The sequence below is a fragment of the Manacus candei genome, unplaced genomic scaffold (genome assembly GCF_025592945.1).
Source record: "Manacus candei isolate 608988 ecotype Guabito, Panama unplaced genomic scaffold, ASM2559294v1 h1tg000043l, whole genome shotgun sequence".
NCBI classification, from domain to species: Eukaryota; Metazoa; Chordata; class Aves; order Passeriformes; family Pipridae; genus Manacus; species Manacus candei.
The window spans coordinates 3843127-3868602 of record NW_026138091.1 but is presented as its reverse complement, the minus strand read 5'-3'; the positions used below and the strand labels follow the sequence as shown (position 1 = coordinate 3868602).

At 38.0% G+C, this 25476-nt stretch overlaps 1 protein-coding gene across 1 annotated transcript in view; it reads left to right on the top strand.

Moving 5' to 3' along the window:
- The window catches only part of TRHDE (thyrotropin releasing hormone degrading enzyme), a 201578-nt gene that overhangs the window by 150589 nt on the left and 25513 nt on the right, over positions 1–25476 (top strand). Inside the window, exons 10-12 of the mRNA XM_051795952.1 lie at positions 1640–1728; positions 10354–10487; positions 10586–10641. Coding sequence (XP_051651912.1) covers positions 1640–1728; positions 10354–10487; positions 10586–10641 — 279 coding nt within the window. The remainder of the gene's footprint in view (positions 1–1639; positions 1729–10353; positions 10488–10585; positions 10642–25476) is intronic.

Below are 25476 nucleotides of genomic sequence, written 5' to 3'. Positions count from 1 at the left end.
GGGCAGACTGATAAAGCCATAAGCACCTTCAAATGCCACAGCTCAATTATCCAAAAAATGTCTGCCAGGGCATGTACTCATGTGGAGCTTATCTTCAGTGCAGGAGTAGATCTGAGTTTTCCCAGTCATGATACCAACACTCAGAGAACCTAAAATGACATGGAACCTTTTTCTTCTCCCACTTGGTAATAAATGCCATGTTTCCTTTCTACTATCATTCATAGCTCTTTCAGCTGTATGGCTACCCAAATATCTCCCCCTCTGCTGAATCGCTGCTGAATGATCAAGTGTTTCCCAGCACACATGATTCTGTTCTAAGTAATACAAATCCCTGTGCGTGCTGAGGGCTCTTTGCAAACGTGTGGGGAGCCGGGAGCAAAGTGTGGAGGCAGAGTAGGGGTCTCTCTCTCTTCCCCAGACTCCAAGTCAGGCCAGCAAATGCCACCCTGGCAAGCCAGCCCATGTTGACTGCAGTTGTGGAACATCTGGGTGGTGTTTGTAATTTTTGTAATTCAGTGCATTAGGCTTCTGGATAAGTGGAAAGGAGCAAAACCAATTGGTTTTTTAGCACCATAGGCTAGTTTTGCAATGCTGCATACTAGCAGGAGAGAAGCTGATGCTGACATCAAGAACTGGCCCACACTCGCACTATTTTAATGCAATCGGTCAAAAATTATGTACCTGGTATCAAAGTGGAAGTATACAGTGATATCTGAGTTGAGGCCATTCTCTTGCCATGCTGCCTTGCTTAACTGCATAAATACTCCCCCTAGACCACCTACTCAAAGACCAGCAAAGGTGGTGTCATTACTGAGTGCTTCCTCTTGACTGGTTTACAAAATGATGTGGCAGGCCTGTCAGGGAAATGTCCACTCTTTCACTGACTGGTGAAATGGTACTTTTGAGAGTTCAGGAATAGAGGTCATGAAGACATGCAGGAATTCATCCTTTCTGTCCTCGCCCCAAAAATTGATTTCATGCAGTCAATTTCTACTTATTAAGAAAAAGATGTTATATAAAAATTTTAGGTAAATTATAACATTTAATCCAAATGAGAAACAATTTTTAATACCCTATAAGGAATTTGGGGTCTGATTACACCAGTTTATCACCAAACCACATGCAGCAAGTTTTGTCAAGTTTGCATATGCACAGGTGATAATAAATGGTGCAAAGAAGTGGAGATCCATCCCATTCATTTTGTTTTTATAAACCAGCAGCAAGGAAAGCTAATTGTAGCTTTTTCAGAAGTTACTAGAAGAGTATGTTATTTTTAAACTGGTAGTCTTTTTCTACGAAAATATAAAAAAGTGTTCTTCTTTATATGAGAAATCATTATTTCCTCTTTTGCGAATCATTTTGTAAAATTAGGAAAAGCCTTGCAAAAAAGTTCTCATATAATGATAGTGTGTGAAAAATGTAAAATATAATTTAGGAGGTTTTTTTAAATGAATGACTTTTTCATTGTTTTATTGCTAATAGCAAATGCATTTCAAAATCAGAGTAACTTCTTAGAATCCACAGATCTTTACAGTGCTACTAAAATTGTGTTTTGATTTCTTTGACATGATCCCTGATTGCTGTGAGAAGAATCAGTTCAGTATTTTTGTTCTTAGATTCCCCCTCCTTTGTCTTGCAGCTACTTGTGGCAGATTCCATTAACAATTGCAGTAGGAAATACGAGCCACATCTCATCAGAGGCAATTATATGGGTGTCTAACAAATCAGGTAAAAATAAACTTTCCTCCCAGTGGAATCTCATAAAGCATACTTGTGTTTTCCTCAACTGTTTCTTTGGAATTGATCCTAGATAATTGTTTAGTTGCTCTGCACCCAGGTTTAACTACTTAAAATGAATTACAAAAAAAAAGGAGAGCTGGGAAGGGAGGGAGGAGGAATGAAAGATGAGCAACAAGCTAGATTTATAATTATTGCAGAATTTAGACAGTATGATGTAAAGCTTTTACATAGAAATATGTAACTAAATGCTAAGTATTTTATATTTGGCAACACATATCAAATCATTGATGAATGCAATTCATTTATTGATTGGTGAAAGTGAAATGTATTATTTTATAGCAAAGCATCTGATGAGTATGATTTAGTAAATTTAGAATTCTATAATTTTTGACTCTGATCCGTGGTCTGAACCAGGGCTAAGAAATGTTTGCTGTAACTAAAATTTTCCTTATTGATCTATCAAAAGTATTTGTTCTCTCTATTAGATAACCATATGCTGGACCTCAAAAGTGCATTATTCTGCTTATTACTTTTTTTCTTCCTCCTCAGTTCCTACATGATCATAACAGTAATAGTTATTGTCCTGAGGACAGTGAGTGCTAGTTACCAGTGTTTTTTTATCACCTAAAAAAAAAAAAAAAATCCCACCATAGCAATGTCCTGAAATATTTATTTCCTTAGCACTTCATGCTACATTGTCTGACAATTTTGGACTGGAATTGAAGAGAGTGAGGGAAGACATATGGACACTTGAATAGAAGGATTATATGGAAGGGAAAAGAAGGATCCACGCATCCCCTTGACACATGGGCTGTACAGGGAGAAACGATCCCTTCCTGTAAAATTAGAAGGGTATAGAGATTTCCCTCTGATAGAAATATATTGGGAGAGATGAGGGTGTCAAACCTGTGTGAGCCTTCTTTTCCTCTTTTATAAGTTACTATAATATATTAGTCACATAGAGCTCAATAGCCAGTAGGAATGGAGATGTATGGTGCGTGATCAGTAGAAATCTGAGTACTCCAAATTTCTAGTGGTATAGGGTGTGTTTCTTTACCCTGATCATTTACAGCCTATGAGAAAGCAACATGTTTTATACCGCTCCCATGATATAATGATCTAGAAATGTGCCTGTGATCAGGGCACTTTTTGTACCTGTATACTCTAGTAAGAGCATACAGATGCTGCTTCACTTCTCAGAAACTTACTACATTGGCCATACTTTTTAATATGAACATCTCTGAAATACTTCAAACCTGTTTGCACTTTCACAGCCTGCGTTAATGACCTGCTCTACTTTTGTCCTTTAGGGCTTGACTGAACTCTCATTGAAGTTATCAGAAAGATTCCCACTGACTTCAGAGGGAGTTGATCACCTCATCTCATCTCATTAGGTTGCACATGCATGCCTCCTTCCCTTCGCTCTTACCTTCAAAGTTCATTATATCACTGTTATCTACACAGATGGTTCCTCATTGCTTTTTGCATGCAGAGTGCTGCGGAGGAACAAGTCCATAAAACTGCTACCCACTCTTTTAAGATCTACTGTTCCTATTGGAATGCCTTCAAGAAATCAACAAATTAATGATGGCCAGTGTAAGCAATTATTTTGGGGTGGCTACTATATAGAAATTAAAGAGGAACCTTTCCGAGTCATCTGTCTCCTGTATAGCAAATCAATGGCACTGTGATCTATTGCCATTATCCTTGTTCGTCCTCATTACTTTCACTCACTCATTCACTTACTGTGCCTCATTGAAAATGAGGCTGTAAACTTATGACTACATCAAGCATGTCCTCTTGCTTCTACTTATCGTTATCTAGCTCAGCTGGAGAATTCCTCAACATAAAAAGTCAGTAAGAACATCCCTGAATGTACTCAATGTGTACATTGTACATGCTGTTATGTATTGAGGCTGGTATAGAGGATTTTGTGTTACTCCTGGAGTTTTTCTGCAGCTGGTATGTTTGTTTTGTGGGGATGTGGGAGGGATTCTGAGACTCCAAAGGACAGTTCCCAGGATTGATTTTTGTGGACCGGAAGAATCATGAAGACATTCTGTTGTACAGAGGACACAACTTCAGTGTTGTCCCAATGAGTAGTCTGGGAACAACTCTGCAAGTTGGAGGTGAAACAAACTACTCCAAAGGATATTTGGAAGATTGGGAGTGGTCACATTGTTCTTCATTTGAGTATAATTGAATGAGATACTCAAATCAAGTTTGGAATAAATGCTGTTCACGAGGATGGTTTCTGTGCCCTTTGAGGAAAGAGTAGGCAATTCCTTCTTTTTAACCAAACTGTCATGCTGGAAGAGCTTCCAGTGGATAGGAGGTAATGAACAGCTCTCTTTTGTTTGCCATGTATTAGTGATCACAGACCTCATTTCTGCTGCCAATAGTGAAGAGGGTTCAAATTAATGACTACCATTATGATATCTTGGCATATCACTTAAATTTTTCAATAAAATGAACCTTGTCTGTGGGTTATCTGAGAGAAACAAAACCATAGCAATTTTGAAATAGCTACATATATTACCATCAAGAAATATTCCTTTTTTCTGGTATTTCAAATAATATCTCAGGGGAGTAAATCCCCTGCCTTGCACTAGAGTTCACCTAGGATGGTTATTTGCTGATGGAAGAGTCTTTTCCTTCATGTACATCCAGAGAGGCAAGAGAGAGAACTGCTGATTTTTGCATCCTTTTTGAGTCTGTGACCTCATCAAGGTATTGTAGGATGCCAATTGGCATTTTCATGAACAAGGGATAAGAGGTCGCTATCCAGTTTTGTGAGAGCCACATGAATGTAGGGTGATTGAGTTGCTGCTCTCTACTCATCCTGTCAGTGTCTGGCTCTATACCAGAGATAGTGAGCATGCAGATAAGTGATTGTTCAATATGCTGAGCAGGATTAGTTCAGATAACTGTAGATCATCCCAGCTGCTGGCAACAGTGCTAATTCTGTCCACTCTTCAGTAAAGGCCCGCTCTGGAAATTACAGCTATGCAGTGTCTCTTTTGAGATGTAATTCATTATCCTTTGCAGCAAATCCTGTAGGGAAGACAATGCCAGACGTTGGCAACTGTCTGATGAAGTTTATTGTCTCCAAGATGTTTCATTTTCAATATATCTCTTCCCACCTGTTTGTGGAAGGTACGTAGTTATAGTTTTGGAAGCTTTTCATTTTCCAAATGCTTCTGCCAGTCTTTCTTCTCCTTACCCAGTGAGCCGTGGCATTTTTGTAACCATGTTTGTACTCATCAGTTCATATACCTGCCACCAGATGATGATCATTTTACTCGCTTAGTTTGTCTGGTGTGTGAAATGGATCTGTCTTGTTTGCTCTCAGAGTTCTGCACAGATAGGTCACCACCACTTTTTCCCTGTTCACTCCCTATAGCCATGGATGAGGGTGTTCTGCTTCAAGTGAGTGTAAACCAGTCACAAAGGAGATATCTTATGATTAACCTTCCTATCCATGCTGAGGTCAGAGATATCACACTAAGGTGGCTGCAATGCTCTTTGTGCCTTAGTCTTGCAGATCTGCTGAATGATAAATTTCACTACCACTGGGGAAATCATTGGTGTTACAAACTTCTGCTTTGTCATAAATCTAGGGCTTGTTTCTGTTTCGCCTAGATAAGTTGCCTCTTTTGTGGTTGCTGTAATAATCTATAACCATGTATCCACAGTGTTTTGGGATCCCCCCAAAAGTAGTGGATAAAAAGTCAAGGACTGGCTTTGAACCCATTACAGCCTCACAAGATGACTGCTTAGCTGGGCTTGTGGGGAGGTGTTGGCAATTGCTGCTGAAGGCATACTAAGTGTGGAAGCACAGGCTCACCTGTCATGTTTCGGCAAATGCAGAAGAACTGACCATGACCTGAAGTGAGGAGGTTTAGGTAGCATCCATTTTCAACAGGCGAGCAGGGCTTTTGATAAAGGCAGACTTGCTGTTCCCTGGGCATCATTGTTCTGGTGCTCAGTCTCCAAGTAGGAAACATCTCCATGCAACTCAGTAAGTGTTGCTGAACTGACTGACACAGCTTTACAGTCTGTCCTTTCCATCCCCACCTCCTGTTTGTTGACTGGTTTCTTATGTTCTGGGGAAATATTCCTCTGATGAACTTCTCTGCCTCTGATAAAATGACTGCTATTCAGACTGCTGTATCTCCTCAGGATTGCCATAAGATGGGGGAAAGGAAGTTCACCATGGAAATTGACTTCCAACAACAAGTCCCAATTTACTATGCCACCTCCTATTAGCTAAATCTCTACTTTAGCTGTAGAGATTCTTGACTGTCAGATTCTCCTCCATGAAGTGTTTTGTAGGAGACAGATGCTTCTGAGCTGGGGTTTGCTAGCTGCCCACCGGGAAAGAGAGCATTAGTTGTAGCTTTAGAAAAATACCTTTTTTTTTCCTTTCGGAGACTCAGCTGCTGAGCTTTACCTATGTTGCTTCCAGACTCCACTCTTGTATCTTTCAAAAGCAGGAGGAAGAGACAGAAGACTGCTGCTTACACTGTGTATCACCTTAGACTTTAGCAGTTCCATCATATAGGAATGTTAATGGATGGAAGGGTAGTCTGAGGAAAGATTATGTGAGATAGAACTTGATCATTTTGATCATATTTCCTGATGACCTTCATTTATTGTGTTATTCCCTATACCAAAACATTTTCTTTCATCATGGAGCTATGGCTACATGGCAAGTGAGATAGAATTTTTTTTTCTGGTTTCCTTCTCCCCATATGAAAAGTTCAAGCAAGAAGATTTGTAGAATTTAGTTAGTCAGTATCTTTTCACAAAATATTGGGATTATGATGAATTTCCTCATGGAACGTTTTTATTTGCCAGAAAAATTTCACTTTCTGTTCTTGACATAGAATTTTGCTACACTTGTGCAGTTATTTTTGCAACAAAATGGAGTGAGTTCTCCCAGCATAAGCCAATTTCTTAGTATGCTAGGGGTTGTATAAAATGAAGAGTTAAAATAACAACTGTGAGTCTGAACATTTGAAATGGTAGTGGAACTGTGTTTAGCTATGCTCTTTGCAGCACTGACATAGTTCCAGAGGAGTGCCCTTCTCCCAGACTTGCCTCACATGGTGCTCGGGTTACCATGTGGAGGAGCAGACTTCCATCATTTTTGCTGGTTTTGAAGGAGTTGAAGTTGCTCGAGAGCTGGGAGAGCACAGAACTTCAAGCCACGTGCAGGTAGCACCAGCTGGAGGACTGTCTCACACTTTGAGAGCAGAGAAACTGGGAATAAGACCCTAGCTGATTTTCTTCCTTCAAAACAAATGTCATAAAACTTAAACATTTCCTTGTAAATATTTCCTGTATGTATGTGGCAAAACTGGAAGTTTCAGAGCAGCATTGTTTTCTGAGGTATCCAGAGAAAACACAACCATGGAAAAACACTTTCTGATGAAAGAAGATTAAAAAAAATTTCCCTTTAATCTCAAATACAACTGGATATATATTTTAGATTGAATTTTAAGAGGTGAACTAAAACTGTCAAAGATAGATTTCATTTCAAATTAAGTCTTTGTTGTTGTTTAGAAAGTCATGAGTGTTGTAATACAGAATTTAACACTGAATTACTAGCTTTTCCCTAACTATAATACTTTTAACAGGAGACTAATAAATGTGTTTTTAGTAAGTGGAGACATTACCCAGGTGTATAGACATTTTTAATGCTATAATCACCAAAACAAAGAATTTCTTTTATAGGAAAATGTGAGAATTGACAAACACAAATATCAAATTCTACTAAATAATATAGAACTGTGTGAAGCACATGCATCAGGCAGCTCCTTGAAATAACCACCTTTTTATATTAGCTGAGAAGGTGTGAAAGATTCCTGTTCCATATTTCAGGAGAAAGTCAACACATGAGCAGTCTTACCAGAAAATAATAGCAAGTGGTTATGGTTGTATTTAAACTAACCAAAACAGCAGTAATGCCATCAAGTTTCTGAAAGATATTCTCCTTTAATGCCATGTGTGTTGGGGATGTTGCATAGCTGTTACTTATGAAATAGGTTATTTAGAACTTGTCATATTTGACTGGCAAGTACCATTCAATACTCTATTAAAGCAGAAGTAATTTCCTCAAATACTGAAACAAGAACAAGGGTATGTATTTTTCTGTTACATCTGATTTTGAAAATTTCCATTTAATGAATTTATTTACCCAGATAATGCTTAAGAAAGGCTTATAGCCCATTTGGTATGCTTTTAGGTAGTATCATAGAGGTGTGGGGATTAAGCAGTCAAAAGTAGCTGCTTTCAGGAATGGTGGTATTTAGAGGCTAGTTTGCAACTGAAGAACATGGGCAGAAGGCTGTACTGCATTAAGGTGATAGGATTTTCTGCCCAGAGTGAGCAGCCCGCTCCTGACCCTACCATGGTAGTATGCCCCTAAAAACCCAGAGAAACTCTTAAAGTCATCCTTTCCCTCAGCAGTGTCTCCTAGATCCAGAAGTGTGTACTTTTTTCTGTTTCTTTAAGAAACCCACTATGTTGGTAAAGAATATAGCTGGTGTTTAGGGGTGACAGGCTGTATTCAAAGTGCCACACTGGGAAAAATAAATAGGATGGAGTAGATCTGGATTCAAATTTCTTCTCTCCCTTTTTTTACGGGAGATATTTGATCCAAATCTGTTCTAAGAAAATGCCTTTATCACTATGGTGTAAATTGTTACAATCTCATATAATTTTTCTACAGTAATGTTTTTATAAGTTTACACAGGAAACAGGATTCAAGTCGTCTCTAAGTAGCATGGTCCAGTGGGGTGGTTCTGATGTTGGGTCCAGTGAAAAAAGGATTTAAACAGAAGAGCAATTTCAGTATAGCAATCTAAGAGAGTTTGCTAAGGACTGAGCTGCACAGCCCAGTGTTTATTAGACCCCTGTGGAAGAAGGGACACACAGTGTTACAACCTTGTCCCAAATCAGACTGTGTGGCAAAAGCAGCTTAGGTGCTTTGACAGTATGAATGCTTGGGAAGTCCACAGAGTTGTAGGACTTCATTCTGATTTTCTCAGTCCAATTTCTGCAGGATATCTTGGCTCCTAAAGAATATGTCCACTTGGTGCTTTATCACAGATTATTTTCACTAAACCCAGGGGTCTGTATTTTTTTTCTCATTTGTTTATATAGAGTAATTAAATTGAGCTGGTAAGAGTCTGTTAGACAAACCCTAAAGGAGCAATAACAGTTGAATTGAGTAGGCAACAACTGAGTTATTCTAGGCTTAATATTTCTAAGAAGTGTATTTTTAAGATGTTTGAATGATTTCAGAACTCCCTAGGAGAGATGAGGACTTTATTTTCTAATCCTGCAGCTTTTTGTCTAAATTCATGTGCATGATGCAGCTCCATGAATTTGCACATATAATTATGTGTCTTTAAGATTGGGGTCTTGCTGATCTTTGTATTTATTGCACATTAAAATAATAGTTATTTGTGGGTTTGCTTAGTTGAGGGAGAAGCATAACTTTTATTTGTAGTCCTAGTCATCTATTATTTACTCAGAAATTACTTTTTTTATAAGAAAGACTGAAACAAATCACTTTCTTTAGTAAATCTGTTTACTAGATAACATGTGCGAATTGTAAAGACCACGTTGTTAACTTTTTTCCTGATTGTTACTTTCAGGGAATTCAAGCATACTAAGCAATTCCCTGATGGAATTACATTTATAACAAATTTTATGTATTTCTTTTTTATTTTTAAAATACCTGAGAAAACTGTTCCTTCAACAATGTACAAACTGATTTTATTATAGTAAAAAAAAAGTTTTGGAATTTTTAGTGAGTTCTGGTTCATGATTAGTTTTGTCAGAATAATTTACTAGATTGAAGATTTCTTCAAGAAACACTAAAGCCTGAGGCTTCATCCTATGGTAATTCTTTCCATAGTGAAACAAAAGTGTGTATTGTGAGTTCAACGTGTTTTTGTTGTTGAAATCCCTAGTCCTGCAAATAGTTGTGGAATACTTGACTGTAGAAATACTGTAATAAATTTAGACTTTCTGCCCCGAAGTGATTTCTTAAAATGAGAGGAAAGATGAAGAACAGGTTAGTTGATATAAGGTTCTAGCTCTAAAGAGCAGCCTCTCAGTGGTTAGTAGCTAGAAGCTGTACTGGGAATACTTTAATTTAGAATCCAATGGAAAAGCTTCATCAAATACATGCAGAAATACTTAGGAATTTACTTTTTTAATCACAGGTTTAGTCTTCTCTCTATAACATATCCGTTGAATTATTTGAGTTACAGTTGTAGAAAGCTGTTTTAGCATCACCAGAATGAGGGTACCAAACTTAAGATGTGTACTTCTCACGTAAATAATATTTTCCAGGGGACAAAAAAGCATACTTGGCGTTCTGTGTGGGTAAAAGGTCCCCATGGGAATGTCAGCTGGCATCTCTCTACATCAGAACAGATAAAGGAGATTATTGTTAATCAAGCACAATGTTTTTGTTAGTCTTTCGCTTAATTTTACTGCCTTCGTGTATACTTAAAGAAGGAGAAAATTTCACTGATATGTCTTTATAATTTTTAAATTTAAAACCAAAACCCCTTCCCTTCTTGTTGTTTCCAGAACACCACAGAATTCCTGCTTTTGAAGAGGCAGGTTGGTTGCTGGGGAACATCAATCAGACTGGCTACTTTAGAGTTAATTATGATATTAGGAATTGGAGACTGCTAATTAATCAGCTAACAAGGAACCATGAGGTAAGCTCCTATTCTCATCCCTAAAATCTACTTTCATAGGTGAACCTTCACTGTTCCATCACCCTAAATGGTTCAATTTTTGTGCTTGGCCCTCACAGGTTATCTCTGTCAGTAATCGAGCAGGCTTAATCGATGATGCATTCAATCTAGCCAGGTATGTTTTCCTGAAGATCGTCTATCCTCATACACATTGCTGCAATAGCTCATGCAGCTGTTAACTCAGCAGTTGAGTGTACTTCAAACTTATATATGTCTTAAACATATGGAAGTTCTTTTGCGTCCCCTCTCCTCCTTTTTTTGTGGCACAGAAACCTGGTCTGTGGCACGTTCACTCCTCTTGATCAATAATTGCCATAGGGTATTTCCAAGTCTGAAGATATCTGATCAATTTTGCAGCAAGTTCAATTTTACACTTTGAAGATAAATAATCTCTTTCCTCTTTCTCTAATGAATGAAGGTTTTTTCTTCTGTTTCTCCCTAATATCCTGCCTCTCCTTTTTTTTTTTTTTTTTTATAACTGACCCTTGTGGTGTGTTTAATTTGTTATGGAAGGCACCTTTAAGCTTTAGTAATTTTTTTTGCCCTGATTTGTTGTAGTGGGTTGACTCTGGCCAGATGCCCAGTACCCACTAAAGCCACTCTCTCACTCTCTCTCTGCAACTGGACAGAAGAGAGAGAAAAAAACAGCTAAGGATTCATGAGTTAAGAGCTGGGAGAGGTCGGTTACTGATTACCTTCATGGGCAAAACAGACTCAAAGAGGGGATAGTACTTAAATTTATTACTAACAGGATAAGAGCCAAAGAGTGAGAAATAAAACAGTTTTAGAAACATCTTCCCCCAACACCTCCTTCTTTCCATGTTCTCCCTTCTGCCCCACAGTGCAGGAGGACAGGGAAGGGGGTTACGGTCAGTTGTTGTTTCTGCCCCTGCTCAGAGAGAGGAGTCCTTCCCTTGCTCCCATGGGGTCCCTCCCACGGGAGACAGTCCCTGATGGACCTCTCCAGCGTGAGTCCATCCCTTGGGCAGCAGTTCTTCTCAAACTGCTGTCCTGTGGATCAGTCCTCCATGGGGTGCAGTCCTTCATGAATGAGCTGTACCGACGTGGGTCCCCACAGGTGCCACAAGTCCTACCTGGGAAAAACCTGCTCCAGTGTGGGCTTCCCTCTCCATGGGCTTCAGGTCTCCAGCAGGACCCTGCTTCATCTTGGGCCTCCCACGGGGTCACAGCCTCCTTCATGCATCCACCTGCTCCAGCATGGGCTCCTCCATGGGCTGGAGGTGGGTCTCTACACCCCGATGGTGCTCCATGGGCTGCAGGGGCACAGCTGCTCCACCGTGGTCTGCACCATGGTCCGCAGGGGCCACAGCTCTGGCAACTGGATCACCTCCTCCCCCTCCTTCTGCGCTGACCTTGGTGTTTACCTTGTTTGTTCCCATGTTTTCACTTTGCTCTTCCCTGTCTGGAATCCTTCTGCGCAACAACCTTCTGTTCTTAAATATGTTATCACAGAGGCATTACTATCATTCCTGATGGCTTGGCCTTGGCCAGTAGGAGGAATTCCATCCTGGAGCCAGCTGGCATTGGCTCCATGGGACAGGAGAAGCTTCTAGCAGCTTCTAACAGAAACCACCTCTGTAGTCCACCCCCTGCTACCAAAACTCAGCCACAGAAACCCACTACACTTGTATTGTTATATCATTTTCCCAATATCTTTCTTTTCTTGTAATCTGCTAGAACAGACTGTTTTTTTCTGTGTGGTGCTTTTCACACAGAATGGAAAAGCAGTTCCATTGAGCATTTCTGGAATTTGTACAGCATTTATACAGCATTTTGAATTTTATTATGATCAGAGTGCTGTTAGCTAGTGCCTCCCTTGGCTGCAAGGCACAGTGCAGAAAGTTGCCTCACTTTCTTTTGGAACAGTACCATGATTTGGATATTACCTGCCTTGTGGATGCGGTGCTGATGCTCGTCCACATTGCACAATGTGCGTTTCTCCCTGCCCATATGACATTACGTGATGGGGAGATTAAATGCATACACTTGTCTTTGACTGTGACATGAGAAAAGGTGAGTAACCTTATTGACCAGGCATAGAGGCAGTAATTGGTAGTTCAGACCTGACTTCTGAGAAGATCGGCTGTTTTTAACAGTAATTCAGCCCTCGGTTTTGGTTCCCAGTTGCATCGATGTGTTATCTTCTTGTCTACAACTATAAATATACATATTTTGAGAGACAGAACTGTGGAATACATACTTTAATCCCTAACTATTATTTTCAGTGATGAAATAATTCCAAAATTAAAACATAACTACTTAAATTCATGCTGGTCCTTTTAAAAATAATTTCTAATATAAACAGTTCTTTTTACTGTACTGAAGAGACTGTATTTCTTAGAAACTTCTACAGTACTCTCTAATGTGTTGTTGAACTTGATACAGATAACACCAAAAGGATTTAACTCAATTTTTTCACTATCCTAATATGGTAGATCCTAATATGATTATTTCTATGTAGTTTTACTGCTACTTGATTTTGTTTGTGGAACAAGTACTAGTCTTATCTTTAATAGAATTTAATAATATTTAGATCTCAAGAAATATGAAGAAAATTGCTCATATAAATTATTTTGGAGCACCACATTTTATTTTTTAAAGGTGTTTTTGATTTCATTCCTTCAAAAGGTTTATTATCCTTTTACTGTCCAGCATAATGATTTCTCAAATATAAAAAACATAAAGGAATTGTTACTACCAAGGAATATTTTAAGCTCTATAGCTTTAATTTCATAATTTTTTACCCATTTTACATGGAAATACATTCCTTCATCTTCCTTCTTGGTGTAATTTGGTTAACATAACACGTCAAAGAGAGTTAAGTGGAATAATAACCACAAAAGAAAGTTACAACCTGCTTGTTTTCCAGATTTTTAAGCATAATTCTGTTCTCAGTGGTAGTGCATGCATGCACACACCCTTAAGATCTGGAAAGCTGTAGTCTTGGCAGTAACGTAGCTTAGGGAAATTTATGCCCCGCATTCTTGAGCAGGAATAACACTCTTCCCTTCTTCTTGAAGATCCTTTATCTTTCGCTTTGTATGAAGTTTCAGTACAGTTTGAAAATATGTTGATTCTAGTAAATGTACTAGTAAATGTTGACTAAGAAAGCCGAGAAGCTGAGAGAAGACAAATAGAACTGTGGTTCTCTTCTAAGCTTAAACAAAGCAGAGGTAATTTCAGATAGCTCCAATAAGCAATGTCACAATAAATAATGAAGATCCCACTGTTTTAAGCATGAGTAAGGCTGTCAACTTCTCCTGTCTTTCTCTTTCCTTACTATAAGTGATCAGTTAGTGAGTATGTGAGGTGGGATGCCTCCCATTTTACTTTAGGCATCCCAAAGGTAGACCTGTAAATGTGACATTCTCACCTTGTACTGCACTGACAGTTAATGGAGAGAAACATGCACCTGACCTCTCAAAACTACTTAACCATATAGGATAAGATAAATCACTCAATGTTAAGAGTGTTGTGTCCCTCCTGGTTCTTCCTTGATGGGCTCTAAATCTTCGTAAAAGATTTCCCTCATTAAACTGGTTGACTTAATCCAATATTATGTGAAAGAAATAGGTCTGGTTTGTATTTAATGTTAATCAGTGTTGGACCAGATGTGACTGGGAATATCTATTTTACTGTCACCTAAAATAGTTACTGTTGTTTCCAGTTCTTGAAGCACTGAATGAGAAAGCATGAAGCTGTGTTGTTAAATAATTGTTCTTACACTCCAAGGATGGATGACTGTGTTGGAGTGCTGTCAATTTCCTTGCACAGATTAGGGGGAGAGTGAGCTATAGCCTCTTTAGATGTAGCTTGCCCCTGTAGACTTGACAAATATAGAGAGCTGTGTCAGAAGTGAAAAACAACAAAAGTATACCTTCAAAATTATCTGTGAACTAAGTTCATCATGTTGTAGATGGCCTTCATAAGTGTTCCTCTCAGAATTTCATACACTAGACCAAAACCAGGATCCCTGTGTGAATAGATATATGATGAGTTATGATGATTGTTTTCCTGCTGTTAATCAATTCTTTTTGCCTTGCTTCTTTCCAAACTGTGAGTTCCGCTGACTCTAGAAAACCAAAGTCTGAGGGCAAGGGAAAAGGCAGTGCCAACCTACTTTTCAATATATAAATCCAAATTATCCCCCTTGACACAAATTTATCTTTAACAGCTGGTGCATTTGACTCCAAGGTTGATTCCAGAAGTAAAATACCAAAGTAAGCTAATGCGGACTCCTTATAATTTTCTCACCAACTTGTAAAGGCAAATTAATTTAAAAAGTAAGTCTCAGTTAATCAAGTATAGCCTTTTGGATCTGGAAAATCACATCTTTAGGACCCCTTATTTTATGTTTCTTTAAAAAAAAAAAAAAGAAAAAAAAGGGAGGAAACAAATCAAAGCCAACCCTCTCCCTGTTCCTTAAGTTAATTCCTGGATATGGAGTCTTGACATGTAAGCAAAAACATTTTATCCATTCAACTATCTACCTGAGGCAGCACCACCCCACTGAATGATTAGCTGATCTTATTTCTCGAAAATGAGAGTTACCTTGTAACCAAGCCTGTAATTCATACACTTCCATATAAAAGCCAGAATTATTACCGCTAAATTAGAGGAATGTTTTATTGAAATTTCTGGTCAAAATACGTGCATAACAAAACTATACTATGGAGTAGAAGTGATCTTCATTGTTATTTTCCTTCCTTAGAGATTAAGATTTTATTTATTGTATCATTTGAAGTATTTCAGCATATATGAGCTAATTGCTTCCATGTTACACTTGTTTTGTATTACTTCAAGTCCTGTTCAGTGTAATGTCAGGAGAAGTCAAGGCATTTAATTGCTGGGGCTGGATAATAAGTAGGTGACAAAGATAGAGGTTCTTATCTAGCCCGATTAATGTACTTCAAAATGTTTCAATATCTCAACAGCCATATTCAGGGTTGTTGATCTTGTTTTGTTGGGTTATTCATAAACAATTATATAGGGTCCATTTAAATGAGTAAACTGGAGTTTAACTCCAGCCTTCATCTTTACTCCTGATTGCATTTTCTGATAGTTCAACACAGAGACAAACAACAGATAGGTTATGCAGGTCCTTTAATTAGTGCCTCTGAGTACCAGCTAAGGGACCGAGTATTAGATCAATAATTTGTATTGCACTTGATTAATAGTGGTATAGATTTACTATTTTAATAAATGAGGCCTCATCCAAATTATTTCAGCAAATGTGACAGTAACTCCCATTCACTGTCAGGCAAATTTTGGTGATAGTTCACTAGCAATTGATTTAGGTGTGGCTTCCTACGGGAGTGGTTTGGTTTCCTCTGACATAAGTATCTCTCAGTGGGCCTGAGCAACTGTGCCTTTTTTTAGAGAAAACAGAAAGCTACAATTATTTTAAGGTAGCCGTCATTCATTACATATGCTGCGTGTCGATCCATATGTTCTCTGACATATCACAGCCTTGATATCTGCTTTATGTGGAGATACACATTTTGTTATGTGGAGATAACATTTGCATATGTTCATACAAGAAGAATCAAAGCAATTCCTGAGACTAAGCACACTAAAAGTCAATTCTGCTTTTGTAGTATGTATCATTTGTATATCTGATCCTCTTACATAGCTAAAAGCAGTAAAACAATTTTTACAGCACATTCCAGGGAAGTGCTGGTGCTGTGAGAGCATCCTGGAAAATAGAAATACTTGCTGAAAGCCAGGGAAGAAGTTGAAGACTCTTCAGCACACTCTAAAAACCAGCCCTATAGATCTGGCTGCAGATAGAATCATAGAATCATAGAATCAGACGGGTTGGAAAGGACCTCTGAGATCATCAAATCCAACCCTTGATCCCCTACCACCACAGTTGCTAGACCATGGCACTAAGTGCCACGTCCAGCCTCATCTTAAAAGCCTCCAGGGATGGAGATGTTTACTGCATGAGTAGGTCTTGGTCTTGTCCCGTCCCTGCAACATTTGCCTATGCTTCAATTACTTCTATTACTTCTGAGCTATTATAGCACTAATTGTTTTATTCTGTAAACTACATTAACTCTATTCTTGGTCTAATCCAAAATAAACTATTGGGAAAACTTGACTCCAGTTTCAAGGGAGTGAAAGAAATATTTTTAGCTAATGGTTGTTAACTCATTGTTACAGTTCAAGCTGGTCTCTGAAGTCAGCTTGGTTTGGATCTATCCATGTTGCAGTGCCAGAGACTGCTGTGTAATGACAGAGGTGGGGAACAGTTTGTGAAACTTGTTTTGGAAATGTTAATTAAACTGTGTCTGAATTATGCTTCAAGAGAGCACTTGAGTTTGAGGTTAAACAAGAAGAGGAGTGTCATGTGTGGAGCTTGCTGAAGGCTTCTTAGCAACTTTAAGTGTTGGAAACGAGCTAAGAAGTGCAAATATGACTTCAGGAATCTCTATGTTGGTGGGGCAGGGGGAAGTCTTTTTACAACCTCACAACCTGTGCCATTCTGTGGGGGCTCTATCCTCTCACACATGGCAGACACCCATTCCTTGTGCCTTTGTCTCATCTACAGACCCCTTTTTCTTCCCCACAGCTGCCTGATCAGCCCTTTCTTTACCTCCCTCACCTGTCCTCTCAAAATAAGCAGCTTTTTTTACTCCTTGACTCCTTACCCTTATCCCAGAACCCTATTACTTTTCTTTCTGAGGGTCTGACAGGACTAGTATAGAGGACAAAAAGACCTTTCTGCTAACTTGGTCAAGGTAGCAAATATAAGCCACCCTGAAAAGCTGGAAGTACTGCTCTAAATACCCTCTCCTTTCCCCGTATCAACAAAAGATATAGGAATAAAAGGCATGAACCAACTTTTCTAAATAGAATAGACAATACAGATGCCTCATCAGTATAAACAAAATAGTCTGCGACCATAGGCTATTCACTTCTTTGCCTGCTGCTTTCACCTGAGTGCACTGTTGCTTCTCAGCAATGATCCTACTTTTTGTGCTTATCCAGTTGCTGTTGGCCAGAATTGTTGTCTAGGGGAGGTCTGGTCTTTGTATGCTCTATCTGCTTGAATGTTACAATAGATTAGCTCCTTCCTCCTCAGCTAGAAGTATGCTTACGCAGAAATCAAGCAATAAATGACAGGAAGGACTGTGTTATGACTAAGGCACTGCACAGAGACTAGAAAAACCTGAGATGGTATTTCTGCTGTAGCCTTCCTAGGTGATCCTGGTAAAATCACTTAAATTGTTTGTCTCTGCTTTCTCGCAAAATAGAAATGAGAGAATAGGTGAGGGTTTATGAGAATTTCAGAGAATATTTCATGATAAATATTTTTATAGGGAATTGCCTTCAGAGAAAGAATGTCCAATTCTGTAGATATTCTGGCAAAGAAAATTTGGATTGTATGTATATTTTCAAGATCAGGCTTCTGTGCTTTCCATATGAAGTTTCTGGCTTTTAAACAAATATTTCACTTGGCTGACTGATATGCAAATTATGAACATTAGACCAGGAAAAAAGAGAGTGATGAAAAAGTATTGTGCATAATAATAAACTAACTCAATTTTGGTTTTGTGCATAATAATAAACTAACTCAATTTTGGTTTTACTCAAACATACTCTCATAGATACCATCACCCGTTGACAACTAAATGAATAGAAGAGCTGTTTCATTCTACCCTTTCCAACAAAATCATCAAGAAAGAAAATAAATAACACTTATAATAATTGAATCATCTGAAATTGATGTCTATTAGCCCCTGAAATACATTCAAATTTCTTTAGTTAATTTAACTGTGTGAATTACATACTTCTCAAAAATCATGGTTTCATAATGATGAAAAACATAACATACCTGACTGCATAGCCTTAATTTTTAGCAGTAAGTTTATTTCTTTTTCATCTTGCACTACTCTTTTTTTTATCATTTTTTTTCATATGGGGAAGAAGAGGAAAGAAGAGATTCTGAACTACAGTTTGAAGGAATTTTTTTTGCATTTTTACAAAAGAGGGGGCTTGAATTTTTTTTTTTCTGTTTTCAAGAAAGGTGAGTAGTTCAAATTAACATGCTTATGTGTCAACTCTTAAATTATGCAAGATAATTTAAGCCACATTATACTCTGATAATTACATTGAATCTGAACTATTCTTTGTAGAATGCTTCAAATGCTCTTGTGTGGAGTTGAATGTCACTTGAAGAGTCCTCAAATATTTTGCATGTAAGAAAACATAATAATAAGCAGACTTCACTTAAAACTGTCATACTCTCTGAATCCTTTAAAATTAGAGAGATTGAATGCTAATTAAAGGTAGTTCTTAAAATGAGCTTGTAAGCCAAATGTTGCTGTTGTATTTTTCAAAGAACAGATGTGCATTCCTGTCCTGTTTATGTGGAAGTCCATAGCTATTACAGATCATAATACCTCCATTAAGTCACTTTGCTTGTCTTAGAAAAGCAGAGTCCTTTACATGGTCCTAAGTCAGCCCAATCCTGGTTGGGGAGGATGAGGTAAATTATTCTTTGATACTGGAGATCACAGGGCCTTTTTTACAGATTGCCCATTAGTTTTCTATGGGAAGACATTCTTTCTCTAGCTTCCGTGGTTGAACATGGATGTCAGTCATTGTAAGTTTTTAATCTTTGGCATCCCAGTCTTGCAGAAGTTGAAGGTGAAATCTGTGACTACAGGAGTTAGTTTCTCTGTTGTATGGGTCACCTTGCTCAAAGCTTCTTTTACATGTCAGGGTTCAACATACTTGTTCTTACTCAGCTGTCAAGGAACTGCTGTTAAAGCACTGTAGGAAAGAATATGCAGAATACATCAATAGGGACACCAATCCTTGATAGGTCCAGAAGTAGTGAAAAAGCTTTATACAGTTAAATGTGAATGTTCATTGGCACCAAGTTATTCTAATCTACACACTTGACTGTTAAGGTAAAACGATCAATTAATCAATTAATAAGAATCCTAACTTACTTTAAACTGTTCCTTTAGGAGTTAATGAGTAGAGTCTAATTATTCATATATTGCACATGCACAGAAACAGAACTGATGTTAATCTCAGTTGCACATCTGTGTTCTGAAGAGCTGCTTTTTACCCCTTCAAAATTACCCAGGAAAAAAGCTAGTCATGTTTTACATATTCCATGAGAAACAGACAAGGCAGTGGGAGATTTAAACCAGCAGCAAGTAAATCACCTCATTTCCATTGTTTCAACAATGCAGACCAGTTTGCTGCCAGCTTGGATTTTCTAATTTTGATTTAAACACATGACTTAAAATGACTTTGTTGGGTGGTGGGACCAAAGGATTTATGATGCCCTTGTGTGTGGGACTCTCATCACTGTACAGCAACCCTGTCGTTTTTTTAACAGAGTCTGTTTGACTGGTGCTGGATTTATGATAGAAATAATTCAGAACAGAGTAATAATTTTCCCTTGGCAATTACGCTACCATTTGGTACTTGGTCCCTAAGGGGAAAATGAATGTGCTGGGATCTGTCCATAAGTTCAGCGGCTCAGTGTAAAGAACAAATCAAGGTCAGAATACAGTTGAATACACACTGATGTTTCATAATATAATCTAGATCTTCTGCTTTTATCTGACTCATTAAAGGCTCATGTAATTTAAAGATTATTTTTGATTGCTATGAGATTTTTAACAGGAATTCTTTGTGAGGGATATTTCATTGCCACGTTCAGTACTTTCTTGTTCTGTTCATTGCCTCTTTTCTCTGCAGCAATGGCCACCCTACCAACCTCTTCAGTGTAAGCAGGATAGTACCTTGCTAAGGGTTGGTGCTTATGATATTATAAGATCTCATAAGCCACTTAATATATATATATATATATAACTTTTGAAAGGTCTTTTTCCACCTCTGTCCTTGTCATAAAAATGAGATATCACCTTTTCACTACAGTTCATCAACAACCTCCTTAGGCATGAAAAACCTGCTGAACCAGGATGTTTGTCTAGGGCTAATGTTCCTAATAACTAAACCAGATCTTTTTGCCAGTCTGTGTTCCTGTTCTCCTGTTCTCCTCTTTAGCTCGGCAGGCAACTGTGAAATTAGGAACACAGATAATAAGTAAAACCTCATGTGGTGCTGTGTTTCTAACACATGCTCTTGTGTAGGAATGGCTACAGATTGATTGACATGCTGATAAACTTATAGGTAAGGACAATTATATAAAATGGATAAAGCAATGAAGTGTCTCAAATGTGATCTTTTTGGTTAAATTTTGCTTTTGTAGTCATGTGTTTTAAATGACTCAGTATGGAGAAAGCTGGCTTTGAGATGGCTTGTAGAGGCTCTTTTTGAAGTCTAGGCTGCTTTCTCTATGATCCATGATGTCAATCAAAATGCTCTTATCTAAAATACAAAAAAGAGGGATGTCCACTTTATGTAGTTTATAATGAAGCTACATGAACCACAGTTCATTTTAGAATATGAAGTGGATCTGTTGGTATTCTTCTGTGAATATTTACAGGGGAAAAGACCAGAGGTATGCTATTCTTAATCATGCCTCTTGGCAGAGGAGTACTGAAATTGTAGTGTTCCTAGGATATCCATCATTAGAGACCTATATAAACCAAACTAGATCAATTTCTGTCAGGAATGGCACTGGTATGAGTCTGTTTTGGGTAGGGAGAGACTAGATGAGCTCTTAAGGTTCTTTTAATTTCAGACACTATAAGTGAAGTTTTGTAAACTCTTTAACCTTGCCCTTGAGAAATGTTTTACCTGAACATCAGTATGCATTCAACCACTGTTTATGCATCAATACTGTTTTATTTGACTTTTTTATCTGTTAAGATACTTGCCAAAACTATACCAGATTCCCCTGCAGAATTTTTTTGGTTGTAGGTACATGCTTGCTAAGATACTCGGGTGGCTACTGGAGACATACCTAGAAAAACAGTGTGACTGTTTTAGACCAGACATAAGATTGGACATCATGGTATTTCTGTGGTGTTTGTTTGTTTCCTGGTTCCAGTATAGCCCATAATCAGCTATTCTCCAAGTGACAGACAATATTTCAATTTTTCTCCAAGATGGCTAAGCTAGAAAAGAACCTTGTCTCTTAGCCCTAACTCTCATGCATTTGGTCTTTGACAGGCAATATCTGATAGTAATTTTGCTGGACTTAAGGATGGCAATATGACTGATGGCTAAAAAGACACAAGAAAAATAAGGATTTCTGTCACTGACCTTCCAGTGACTTTGTTGGAAGAGAGAGTAATAAATCAAGATGCTTGTGTATAGTATGTACTAAGCTTATCTTATACTCTGTAGTACCTTTGAGTGAATATTTCCAGGCAATTATATGACAGGGAAATTATTTTACATTTTTACCTTTGATGGGAAGGTTCTTATTATAATAACTTTTATATATAGCTTTTCTTATTATAAGTGTTAAACATTTCTGTTTAACATTTCTACAGGTCTGTGTTTTTCCAACAAAGTTTACAGATATACTCAGAACAGATTCATCCTCTGTTCTGCCTTCTTCCCTCATTTTGGTTATTATCCTGCTTCATAAATGTTTTTGCTGACAGAGCCTGTGTAACCATCCTTGAACCTAGTTCTTCCAGGCTAGTGAGGAGGATCCTAGCAATGGCTGGTTTGCTGTTGTTGAAGTGAACCAGTGCATCTTGCTGAATGCAGTATTCCCTGGGAAAGAGGAGTCTTGATGTCACTCTTAGCACTGGACAAGCTTTCAGCTTAAGAAACCAGCTGCTGTGCTTTGTGAAGGTGCAGAATACTAGAGCATAGCTCACCACACAGTCACTGTGATTGATTTAGATTCTGTCTTCTGCTGACCTGCTTGCCATGGTAGTCATGTTACCTCCCGGCACACTTCACACAAGTCCTAAAACTTTTTATGCGTTTTATCATTCATTATTTATCTCTTTTATGCTCTAGTGTGAGAATTTCTCCTTATATTCTATTTTCTCAACTACGAATGCCAAAAATTAGTATTTGGTCTTACCCTTATAAACTTACTAAACTCTTTCCTTGGTTTTGGTGTGATTTTTTTTTTTGGGGGTGGGGGGAAGGGAAAGAAAATACTCCTCAAGCTTTTAAAACTATAGTATACAGTTAATAATTTATAGCATATGCCACTTTTTACACAAAAAGGTGAAACAATGAATGTACTTATCATTACCTCTTGACAGAAGCTATTTAATGCCAAATAGTCTGGTAGTGCAGTATATTTGGAATCAGAAGTTCATAAACGTGGCTTAGTGGCTGAGGGTAATTGAATAGGGCTGTCTTGGTTTTCTGTAGGCATCTGTACAATAAAGGACATTACACCAAAGTAAAGTTCCTGCAGCACTTTTGTTTTCTCCAGTGCTCCTGTCTTAACTACCACTGTAAGAAGATTTTAGATTTGCCTCTGCTCAAGTTCCCTCAGAGGTCCAGCCTAGCATCTGTACTGCCCAGCTTGTGCTGACAGAGAGTTAACATTGACTGTAGCAGCCATAACCACTTTTCCTCAAAATCATGGTCTGAAGTGACGAATTTGTTGTCATTTATATAATAATGTCATCCCCAAAAACCTCCCCTTGTCCCCATCCATTCTCTTGGGACTGGTTTGTTGATGTGTGTGTAGCGGTGTGATTTTCACGATACTGTGCGTAAGCTCTTCAAGGGTCATTCCCATAAAGAGAAGGAGGGTCAGGAGTAAACAGAAAAAAACTCAGACTTTGCCCTGATCTGTTTTTGTAAGTTGCACTTTACTCTTAGGGGGAAACAATAGGAAAAGTGGGGGGTCAGGGGGTGAGACAGGCAGAATTGAATGGGCTGATAAATTTGGAAGTTGGAAGCAGTGAGTGATGAGAGTAACAGCTTCTGTTATGAACAGGATGAGTACCATCAACCAAGAATCACGATTTTGAAACTCATTAGGAACCTCTGAAGAACTCAGGATAAGAGATCAATTTCTGAGTTCACTTCTTATGTGTCTTTATGGAGAAGTTAAGCTTAGAAAGAAATAATCTGTTTTTCAGTGGTGATTTTCCTTTTGCGGTTAGTTTTGATAGATTTAATTTCAGAACGTGAATGTAAATGTCCATTAGTGCAGCTATAATAAGCATTAATCTGTTTATTCCTTAAGCAGCATGTTTCCTAGAGCTATTCCTCTTGTTTCTTACTCTACACTTTCTCATGTCAATCAAATTATCAGTAAAAAAAATCACAAATCCCATTAGGAACTGATTATATATATACCAACTTCAAGCTAGTTTACCTCTTTGCTAATATTATCTCCAAGATTTTTAACTGCAGTCAGTCCAGCGTACTTCTGTCTCCATTAATTATGTTTACAAATCTCTACAAAGTATTATGACCTAGAACTCATCTTACTGATATTCTGTTGCTTCAGAAATAAGAGAGACCTATAAAATGGAGTAGCCTGTCTTCAGATGTAATGAACTTTGTCCACCACCTACTCTAAAAGCTCCACCACTGTCATTTCATATCTGCTCAGTTCCTCAGTTGACACAGTGACCTCCCCAAGTGATCTTGTTTTTCTTGCTTGAGTATGTGCTGTAACAGGAGTTGAAAACAGAGCTGACAAAATGTGGACAAAGATGACATGAAACAGACTGGAGGGTGGGTCATCATAATGACATGGGATAGATACTTTTGAAAACTGTCACATGAACTCCTTTGCTGAGAACATGAAGGGAACAAAGTGTAATTGTTCCAATAGAGAGTGGAACAATAGAGAGAAAGGCCTGCAAGATGCAGTGCATGTTGCAAGAAAACAATCTGTTTCAAGTATTTCAGCAAGGTAATTTTTATATACAATTACAACTGAGATAATTTATATTAACTTGTATGTATGGGTCAATTTCTGAAATAATGTGTCTAGCTTTATTTGTTTGCTGTAAGCATGCATTTCTTCCCCAGACATTGATGGAAATTAAAGGAATATTTACAACCAAGGAGAAAAACTAGTCTATGAAGCTATATAATAGTTTAACCTATGTTATATTGAAGTTTCTGGAATCCACCTTGCTGATTTTAAGTGTTTAATGAAAACAGAATCATTATCTCCTCCCTAGGCAGATAGATGACTCCTTTTGGATTTAAACACATGCATCAGGCGAAGGGTAGACCATGTCTTTCTGGAAAGTTCACACCTACAGGGTTGTACTTTGTTTTTGCAATCTGGATAGTTAAGAAAAAAATGCCGTTCTGAAAAAGAAAATGAGAGCAAAACCTAAAGCTTGATGTTTTCTGTACTTGGTTTTTAAAAGTAGCTTTCAAATGCTTGTGTCTTTACTGCATTTTACTTGCAATGCTATTAATTAAACCTTCCTGACTCCCTCCTAAACTCTTTCCCCTTCAGGGAGAGGTCTTTTGTGACTGTAAAATAATGGGGCAGAATTCTAGCTAGTTGGTTTATAAACATCTGGAAAAAACATAGTTTTTTCCACAAATTGTGGAAAGTGCTGAAACATCCCTAACCACAGTGATGCCACTGGATAAATCATTCCAAAGTGACTGAAGGTGGTAAAAGACAAGGCAGCTCTAAAGGAGAAAGAAATGAGTCAGGAGAATAACTAAAACTAAAGCTACTTCTTCACCACTAGTTCTTTCCAATTGTCCACAGCCAGTAAAAATGTTCTCTGAAGCAAAGTGCCTTTTTGCTTATTGATTTTATGCAGACAACTTTCTGTCTTACAAATCAGAAAAGCAACACCTTCTGTTTGTTTTGATTTGTTGTTTTTTTTTTTTCTTGAAGTTACTTACTTTTTGTTCATGTCTTATAGCCACAAGTATCCCTACAAGGTAGGGATAGCTTGTCTAGTTTTCTTTCATATGTGTTCATGCCTTGCTTCATCAATTCAATATGCTTGCATGTGTTGGGAGAGACTGCAAGTTGCTGATTTTTATGAGGTTGACTTTTGTATCATTGAAGTGTGATGAG